The 10649-nt window shown below is 33.8% G+C and overlaps 2 protein-coding genes across 2 annotated transcripts; both read left to right on the top strand.

Moving 5' to 3' along the window:
• The first annotated feature begins 82 nt into the window (after window positions 1-82).
• Window positions 83-5261, top strand: LOC141711881 (uncharacterized). Its single transcript, XM_074514579.1, has 8 exons — window positions 83-261; window positions 493-595; window positions 684-788; window positions 1729-1814; window positions 2526-2758; window positions 2936-3116; window positions 3717-3900; window positions 4619-5261. Exons 1-8 carry the CDS (start codon window positions 209-211, stop codon window positions 4922-4924), a joined length of 1251 nt encoding a protein of 416 aa, XP_074370680.1. The 5' UTR covers window positions 83-208; the 3' UTR covers window positions 4925-5261.
• A 2530-nt stretch (window positions 5262-7791) lies between these two features.
• LOC141711879 (small ribosomal subunit protein eS17w-like) lies at window positions 7792-8485 on the top strand. The gene has a single exon (XM_074514578.1). The coding sequence runs from the start codon at window positions 7876-7878 to the stop codon at window positions 8323-8325; it is 450 nt and encodes a 149-aa protein (XP_074370679.1). The 5' UTR covers window positions 7792-7875; the 3' UTR covers window positions 8326-8485.
• Window positions 8486-10649: the final 2164 nt, after the last annotated feature.

The raw sequence follows: 10649 nt of genomic DNA, 5'->3' as shown, positions 1-10649 counted from the left end.
AGCAAGTGATTTAAGTTAATAAAATCCTACTTGTTCGTCAAAAAAATAGTATACTAATTTATGATTTTTTTTATATACACGTAACACGATAATTATCGGGCCGATCAACCGGGCTTATATGATCCGCTACTAGCCCAATCATTGGGACAGACGTACGTGCCGGATTACAGAGCAGAACCACGGAGGAGAACGCCGGAGCTATAATACAATGGGGAACTCTGAATCTTCTTCCTCTGATCCTCGTTTCATTTCCGCCACCAGGTTCCATCTCCCCCCAACTCTCTCTCTCTCTCTCTCTCTCTCCCCCTCTCCCCTCTCTCCCCCTCTCCCCTCTCACTCTCTCTTTCGCTCCCTCTCCCTCTCTATCTCCCTCTCCCCTCTCACTCTCTCTTTCGCTCCCTCTCCCTCTCTATCTCCCTCTCCCTCCCTCCCTCCCTCCCGCTCTCTCTCTCTCTCTCCCCCCCCTCTATCTAACTGCTACCTCTGTTGTAGATCCTTTATTCCGAAGTATCTAGAAGACCTGAAATCTTTGTTCCAGTCTCTCGCTGCTCAATCACACAGTGATCACCAATACATATCTCCTTCCGTTTTTAAAGTAATTCCCGTTCTTTTTTTCCTGGGAAAATTTAATCTCATCTTTTTACTTTTTACTGTACAATTTAACTGTCCACTTGATTTTACAGAAATATTATGGACTACATGGTTTACTTGGAGACAGAATGTTTGATTTAATCACACAGAAACGTGGTGATGAAAAGCTCACCTTTGAGGACCTTGTAATTGCCAAAGTAGGTTCTTTTAATCTCGATCAGTTTCATGTTTTCTCTTGTTTAGCCGTGCATATCAGTTTATACTTTATAGACAGATGTTTAATTATATTGTGCCATGATTAGTGGTTAGAAGTTGTGATTTTTGAAACACATAAACGTGGTACTTTCGTATCAAGTCCTTCCATTTGAGTTTGCACTCCGCACTTCATGTACTACTTTTCTGATTGTGCAATTGTTTCTACATTATTATCAGCAAGCTGATTGGTTGTTAGGCAATTAGCCTTATTGCACTTAGTCCGTTAAGTTTTGCAAGCTGATTAACCTGAATAGATAATGATATAACAGCATTAAGATGAGCTTCCAAGTTCCAATTCACCGAAGAAAAGAATTATCATTTAACTAAAGGTTTTGCTCTTAAAAAAATCTATTTTTGGTGTGAAATACAACAAGAAGAAATTTTTTGAATTTGGGCACTGTATTTTCATCGCCATAGTACTAGTTTTTAGTCTTTTACTAAAAGACACTATGGTTGGAGGTAAATAATAATATAGCTGATTCTCATCTTGCACAACTATGGCATCCGAAACAATTCTGTTTAAAGAAGACTATATTTTACTGGAACTCAGTTGATTATATACTTCAAATAATTGAGAGTTCCTATTTCTGGTCAACAATACTCGTTATCAATTCAGAAACAACTCTCCCTTTAAACAGATCCGATGACAATACTCGTTATCAATTCAGAAACAACTCTCCCTTTAAACAGATCCGATGTCTTAACCTAGTGCTTCAGGTGAACAATAATCAATCATTTAATCCTTTGGAACTGTCAAATTATACATAATTGTAGAAGTGAAATATCAAAGATGATTTAACCCCTACAAAGGACATTTCCCCCCTATTTAGACGAAGACTGAAATATGGATTTACTTCACAACACACAATTCTCATATTGCAGGGGATTTATGAGAAAGGAACCAGAGATGATATCGAAGAATTTATTTATCAGTTACTAGATGTCAATGGTGATGATAATATAAAACGGTAAAACTGCAGCTCTCACTATTTCATTTAGTAATTCAGTAAAATTTGTTAGCATTTTTAGGTAATCTACTGCTTTCTCTAGTGTACATGCTGGATCCATTGTAAAGCTGCCCCAACTCGAACAAATAAACCCATGAAGATTGTCTTTGCTCTTTCTGTTTCAAATTAGACGACCCCTTTAATGTAACATACACAGAATATAGATATCCCAAACCACCAACCGGCATGACCGAGGTTATCTGTGAAATTGTACCTCCCATCGTCCTCAATCTCAGTGACCAAGCTTATTGAGGGAAACAAGAAAAAAACATAGCGAAAGTGAAATTCTATTTAATTCTTTGAGTTGTTATCATGGATTTTAATTCAGTAATATGACATATTCTTGTACATAAACAATATTTAAACTGCAACTTTTTATTTCAAAAGGCACCAACTTCTATTTATGGAAGATGTTTTGGCATTTGTTCTTCTTAAAAATATAACTCTGTCCCCAAGTATGGTGATTTAGGTTACATGAGACTTTTAGTTTGATTTAATTCCTTTTACTAAACTTATTATCTATCAAATAATACTAACTTATTCTTTTATAGTAACCTACATCCTTATAGCTTGGAAATCATTTCCTTCTAGTTCTAGAACAGTTTTGTTTAAACTATTTTTGTAATTTCCTGCTTTATATTTTTTACTTTAAAGCTCTTTAAACTCTGGCAGGTCTGATCTTGAAGCCGTGCTTAACGAGCTGTTTGATTATGTTTTTCCTAACAAACGATCCGAACCTGGTTCTGCATCACATCTTGAAATCATTGACGTATTTATTAATGCTGCAAATTTATCAAAGGACGATGAAGGATGTGCTATGTGTTTCGAGGATTTCAAAAAATGGTGCACTCTTCTACCATCTGTTAGGAAGTTTCTCGGGAGCTTGCTGAAGCTTTCTGATCCAGGTCGTTAATGTTTTAGAATCACGATTTATAATCTTGTTTAAGATATATAAATCTTTGTAGTAATATTCCCCGTACCTTACTTTCGACTTTTGAGTAAGGCATGCGGGAATGTTATTTTAAGGCACCCTTGTCAGATTGTATTACCACGCTCTTATGCATTACTTGTTTACTCAGCAGGTTCTCAAGTTCCTCATCTGTTACTACCTGAAAATTTTGATTCCAAAATGTTATTGTTGAGGGAAGAATATGCTTGGCACATAGGAGGAACCCTTTCGCACCAGGAACTGGGTGAATGGAGACTTTTGTACCACAGTGCAGTTCATGGCTTAAGTTTCAGCACGTTCTTGGGAAATATATCGTGAGTAGCATTTGCTTTTCTGTATCAAATTTTAAATTCACCTTATTTATGATCTCGAACAGGTCAAGGTATGCAATGTACTGCAGTGTCTAGTTTTTAATATGTATTTCAAATTCCCTAATCTTTCTTTATTTAAAATTTTGGGTGACTTTACATCACCAGAAACTTATTGGATATATTTTAATATTCAACTAGCTTGTGAAATTTACTTGTAATTAGTGACCAACTAGTTGTTTTATCTCACCAAAAAAGTTTAAATTCATTGTTGAATTTCTGAGATTCGCCTTTTGACCAATGGTTTTGTTGCCATCCATGGTATGGCTACTCTATCTCTTAAAAACTTTTTTGAATATCTGTGTGGAACCATCTCTCCTGCTCTAGTTATGTATGAAGCGGATAAATGCGGAGATGAATCTATATGTTGCTCTATCTAAGGGTGATATGTGAAAATTACGTAAATGTGGCATGCTGTTTTATCTTATGCAAGTCCATGATACGACCTTTGTCCTAGTTCACCATAGAGATTGCTATAGTACATGCTATTGACTTCAATTTGCTGCTTAAACTATCAAGTTTTCAGTACACTTTTACTAAATGCAGAAACAACGAAGGACCAACTGTATTCGTTGTCAAGGATAATGATGGTTACATATATGGAGGCTATGCTTCTCAACCCTGGGAGAGACATGCTGACTTTTATGGGGATATGAAGTCTTTCCTCTTTCAGCTGTACCCTAAGGCATCTATCTATAGGCCTACTGGAGCGAATAATAACATACAGTGGGTAAGTCTCCCCTCTCCCCCTCACCCATTAAAAGTATCCATATGATTGCCACGTTTTGAATATATTTTGCAGATAATTTTGCTTTCCAAATGTGGGGAAAGATGACACTATTAATAAGCAAAAAGTAAAAACCCCTCTTCTTTTTTTTTTTGTTCACATTGCAATTTTTCGGCTGCAATTGGATCACTTTTTTCCAGAAGGCTCATGCATTCTACTTCTCTGCTTCGCTAATCCTCTTCACTCCACCATGTTTCTCGTCATTCCCTCCCTACACTCTTATCCCTCCTTTAACTAACACTAAAACTTCTAATGCAATTGTTTTTGCCTAGATAGGAATGAAAGGAAAACCAAGTGCAGCCTATTATCAAAATTATTAGAGATAAGACTGCAGAGGGAGTGGTCGAGGGTCTTGAATAATACAGTAGTGGTTCTTAACATGGATATGCCTTTCTCCTTTTAATCTTTGGGTGGGGGAGGTCAAGTGTTTCAGGTCATGAGATTTAAGTAGTTTGTAAAGACCATCACAAATCATTATGTGATACTTCTATACTTTTAAGAGCTTGAAATTTGCTTGCAGTTCCTACTTGGCGATAATTTCATCAGATAAGGGAAATTATGTTACTTTGTCCTGTTCCCTAAATTCTTTTGTACGGATATCATATTTAGCGCCCTTGCATTTGTTACTCTATCCAGTTTGATAAATTTGCTGCATTGGCAGTGTGCTATGAATTTTAGCTCCGAGAGCATCCCTAACGGCATTGGTTTCGGCGGCCGAGCAAATCACCTAGGCCTGTTCCTTTCCGCAAACTTTGATCAAGGACATACCTTCCCTTGCACCACTTTCGGCAGCCCTTGTTTGTCCAAGACTGACCGTATATGCCCAGAAGTGATAGAATGTTGGGGAGTTGTGCCAAAGGGATCTGAAGAAGAAACACATAACGGTCTTAAAGGTTCTGTTTTGGAGAGATTTAAGGAAGAGCGTAACATGCTCAACATGGTTGGACTGGCAAATTCAAGCCAGTAACCTGCAAATTGTCTGAGCTCCTCAAAACGTGAATCACATATATATATTGAAATGTGACAGCGAGTTTTATATCATATCGTTTTGAAGGGTGAACAGATACTTTGGTGGCTACAAACACCCCCATGCTTTCCAGTACATATATATTACTCTTGGCTCTTGTACAGACTGCTATTCTTTCCGTTTGTGCGGAAAATTGCAGAAATATGTCTCTGGTTTTTTGAGAGAAGCAGCTAGTTTATTGTTTCCTTACTTTTTTTACTGTTGAAATTTCGAACTATGTACATGACATGTGACAAGAACAACAGAAATGTTGAGAGTACAGAGTTATCATTTCTTCTTTTTAATGAGTATTTAAAGTACTTTCCAGAGTATATATAATCGCAGGTTAGAGAAATTATTAAATATACGAACTTCTCTATTTTTTTTGCAATTTTAATATATTTTGATTTTTTTGTTAAAATACAGAATTAACCAAAATCAAACAGGGCGAAGGTAGGTCGAAGGTTGCATGTAGTTAAATATAGTTGCAGAAAATTATATTTTTGCAATTTTTTTTAAAATAGTAGTTTTATAAATAAAAAGGTATTTTTACTTTTTTTTTAAAAAATAACAGTATTTTAATAAAAATATTTTTGACCTTGGGTATTTTTCAAAACAGCTCTAAATCTGAAGTGCAACATCTACTGCAACATTGCTTTTTTGGGGGAAACATTTAATTCGAAATTATGGAAAAACATTGTTGGAATGGAGAATTGAACTCATGACATACTTAGACTTCAAACCGTTGAGCTAGAAACTCATTTGTTTATATCTTGATAACATTAACTATTGAGTTAATACTGGATAATTAGCTGATTACAATATAATAATTTTATATTCATGTGTAACATCGGGATTATAATAATTTTTTTAAATTGATGCATTAAATAAATTATTTTTTAAAATTGATACATTAAATAAATAACTTCTTGTTTTCGTGGGGAAACATTTAATTCGAAATTATTATTTTGCTCTCGTATTTGAATGAATATGAAAAAATATTGTTTACATGAAGAATTGAACCCATGGCACACTTATAACAAATATATGACTTCAACCAAATGAGCTAGATGTTCATTTAATTATATTTTGATAACATCAACTATTGAGTTACATACTTATTTCTTTGTTTTGGGTGACTAAACCTATATAATTCAATATTTATATATGATAAAATTATTCTAAGACTTGGGTAATTAGTTGATTATAATATAATAACTTTATACTCATGTGCAATAATGGGATTATAATTATTTTTTTAATTTATAAATCAAACAAATAATTTCTTGTTGATGATATATTATCATATTAACTTGTTGATAATATCTTATCGTATAATAATAATTTATTAATTATCGAGACTCCGGTAATTAACTCGCTTCGAGATACTAACTTTATACTCGTGTAGCAACTAAGGGTATAATCAATCCGAGTCGAGTCGAAAACTGTTAAACTCGAACTCGATTAAAAATGTTCGGGTTCAAGCACAAACTCAAGTTCATCCGAACCCAAACTCGAATCTCGGGTCATAAAAAGTTCGATAGGCTTAATTTTTTTAGGATAAACATATAATTCGAAATTACTATTTTGCGACCGTACTTGAATAAATATGAAAAAATATTGTTGGCTTGTAGAATTGAACAAGGGACACATATGTCCAGACATGTGCCTTCAATCAATTGAGATAGAGGCTAATATTGATATAGAATAAAATTATTCTAAAACTTGCTTAATTAACTCATTACAATATACTAACTTTATACTCATGTACAACAACGAGATTAATTTTTTTTTATTTATAAAAAAATTACAACCATTAAATAAATAACTTATTGATATTATGTTATCATATTAACTTGTTGATAATATATTACCATATAATAAAAATTTATTAATTATCGAGACTTGTGTAATTAACTCACTTCAAAATACTAACTTTATAGTTGTGTACAAAAACTAAGGCTATAATCAAGTCGAGCCGAGTCGAAAACTTTCAGGCTCGAACTCGATTAAAAAGATTCGGGCTCGAGCACGAGCTCGGTTTCAACCGAATCTTAAATCAAACTAGAAATTCGGGTCGTAAATAGTCCGGTCGCCTCAAGTTCGGCTCAAAATCTTGAATCAATTTCACCAAATATTGATAAAAACTCGAAACATGATAGGTTATACTCGAAATCGCTTCTATTAAATATATAAAATATAAATGAAATATTAAATATTTACATACAAATATATTTATATAAAAAAAAGTTATCGGCTCGATAAGGCTCGTGAGCCTTATGAGCCGAATAATTTGAAGTTCGAGTTCGAGCGTGTAAAAAAAATAATATTTTGCCCACATATTTTGATAAATATGATACATAAATATTATAGTATTTTTAGTATTTTCAATTGAAAAAATCGTTAAAACTTGATAGAATACCATTATTTTCAATGGTAAGAGTGCATTCTAAACTTTATATTCGTGACATAATATAAATTTAGGGATATTCGTCGTTACATTAGTTCTTATAACATAAAACACACAATATTTTGCACCGGTAATAACGCTAGTTGTTTATTAATAAATTAATTCCACACTTTGTGTCAATTTGTTTTCCACTTGAGAAGAAATTCCAAAGTTTTTGGCTTTTCAATTTTCATAGTTAGTCTCGGGTCGGATAAAATAAAATCAGTTCGTTGGACTCTCGGGTCGGAAAAATAACATCAATGTGAACAAGTTTTACAAGCCCAAAATAATTTCAAAAATGATAAGCAACCTATTCAAGGCCCAGCCCAATTAAAAAAACCCTAGCAAATTATGATTTGATATAAAAGCCTGACAAATAAATTCACCAAACACAAGCGTACCTCGTCTCTTCACTCACATCTCCAAACCCTAACTCACCGCCTCATCTGAAACCTCTGAAGCCATGGGTCGCGTCCGTACCAAAACCGTGAAAAAGTCGTCACGCCAGGTGATCGAGCGTTACTACTCAAAAATGACACTGGATTTCCACACCAACAAGAAGATTCTAGAAGAGGTCGCAATCATCCCATCGAAGCGTCTCCGCAACAAAATCGCCGGGTTCTCAACTCACTTGATGAAACGCATCCAGAAAGGGCCTGTTCGTGGCATCTCTCTCAAGCTCCAGGAAGAGGAGCGAGAAAGGCGCATGGACTTCGTGCCTGACGAGTCAGCAATCAGGACGGATCATATTGAGGTTGATAAGGAGACTATTGAGCTCTTGGCTTCTCTTGGCATGAGTGATGTTCCTGGAATTGTGCTTAAGGAGGAACAAACTGCTGTTGCTGCTGTTTTGCCTGGTGGTTATGCTGCTCGTGGCGGCTTCGGTGGCGGTGCTGGTGCTCGTAGGTACTGATTGATTGGAGTAGCTTTTTATTCGTATTTTGTTTTGTCGTTATCGGAATCGGAATGTTATCTGTTTTTAATATTGGAATGGTATGATGTAGTGTTGTTACTTTTTGTTGGATTCGATGTTTTCCGATTTTTATTTCGAATGGGAATTCTATAGTTTAATATTTCGGTGTTTGTGTTTGATTGGATGTGCTTTTATTTTTGATATAGTTGTTTTGGAGTAAATTGTTAAAATGCGATTGGTTTGTATATGTTCTATTTCCTTTTTGTGGGGATGTCTGTTACATTTTAGACTTATAGTTTGTATGCGTATTGGCAGATACTTAATGTATATGTGGTTTACTTCAAATATATATGGCCTAGATAACAATGTAGTTTTTGGTACCACATTTTGTTTTGCCCATTTAAACTTTAAATGCCAAGTGGTTCATTAGTTTATTGTTACTATCTCAATTATGTGTTTTGTGAAATTCAGTATACTAAGGTAAGCTATTAACAAAAAAAACACTCTTCACCCACTTTTACTAACCTGTAAACTTTAAAGGATTACAATCATTTAACCTGTGATGCATAATCTAAGTTGAGTACATAGTTTCTCCTATGGTTTAGAAATATTCCTAAACTAAGAAGCCGTAGAAGTCTTGACCACTCTAGCTTCCCGGCTGTGGGAAGACAGGATAGAATTCCAGCCATACAAAAAATAAGATAGTATTCCAGCCATAACATTATACACAGGTAAGATATGCAATCAGAAATATTTTCTGAAAATTTTGTGCTGATTTCCTGTTTTGGAAGAGAGTGAAGTTGAATGAGAATGTAAAGGTCAGAGTGAAGGGGGTCGGGGATAATACTTTGGCACTAGTCTATCATCTTTAGTCTACTTCTCATACCATTCATACATTTAAGTTCATTTCTACCAAGTATAGGGATGAATGCACATTCCTATATTTGTACTCGTATCTCTCTTAAACCTTGTTATTGGTCCTATTTGTACTTTCTCATTTTATTTGTACTATATTACTATCAACAAAATGAATTTTTCTGGGTAGATATGAAAGTATTAGTGAAAAAAATAGGTTGGGAGGAAGTAAGGGATAATAAATTTAATGGGAGGTGATCTGTTTTGGACCCTGGCATATAAAGCCATTTCCATTTTCCACCATTAAATGTTCAGGTTGATTCACTATTTTCCTTTATGCTTTATGATGTTGATATCACTATAGCAGTTTCTAAATCAGTCTCTACATTGTGTTTATAGCAGTTCGAATTCAGCCACTCTATTCTGTTCTGTGTCTGATGTTTAATCTACCTCTCTGCTTATTAACCAACTCTCTGGAATATTAATAGAACTTTCTGTTTTCTGTTTGTTGATTTACACTTTCAAACTCTATTCATAGTTATGGGCAAGTAAATAGAAGTTTTGAAATGAAACAAAAAGTATAATCATAAACATTTTCGTGTGAGAATGTTGATGTAATGTTTTTCTTTACAGAGATATCTCAATTATAAATGTTATTTGGCTCTGTATAGGATATCTCAATTGTAAATGTAAAAAGTTGAATTTATATAAAACTGTATCTAGTGTGAATTATTAAAACTAATTGGTAATAAAAAAAGAAATATGTTGTATGATTATATTTCCAGAGATATTTTACATGTAAAATATGACTGCCAAAAGATGGGTTCAGAATTCAACTAAGATTCGGATGTGTTGAAATCTTAAGCTGAGTTGTTTTACATGATTTGAATCCACTCTGAAATTTTTCAAAAATCCGAGAATTAAAACAAGATACATGTCCAAAGGATTTTGTCACTTCGGATCAAATTCTGATTTACCAGAGAGCCGAGATATTCTGAGATGTGCCTGCTCTGCCTCTCTGATATTTCTCGGATATGAAGCAATTTTTTTAAACACCGGTACGGTATCAGTATAGAGGATGAAGTCATAAAACAGCTACAGAGGATATCTAAGCCTCAACTGTTCTACAAAATCTGAATCTAGAATAATCAACAATTTAAATTAGGGTTTCATGGAATGAATTTTGAATCAAATTCTGGTATATCTGAAACCCAAAATTTTAGAGGAGTATCTTAAACGATCTCTAATAGTTTTGGACATCAACTGATCCAAATTTCTGATGAACTGTGTGATGCAAATTTTGATCCAAATTATATTTTACATATTATAATATGCAAATATCATATTAAATTCGTTATTCTTAAATTATATATTTAAACATGAATAATTATTTATATTATATCTAATAAATTAATTAAATAAAAAATGATTTCTTTTACTACACTTAAAAAACATTAAAATTATAGACT

The sequence above is a fragment of the Apium graveolens genome, chromosome 3, assembly GCF_009905375.1.
Source record: "Apium graveolens cultivar Ventura chromosome 3, ASM990537v1, whole genome shotgun sequence".
In the NCBI taxonomy this organism is placed as follows: domain Eukaryota; kingdom Viridiplantae; phylum Streptophyta; class Magnoliopsida; order Apiales; family Apiaceae; genus Apium; species Apium graveolens.
This window is presented reverse-complemented; position numbering and strand designations above follow the sequence as displayed.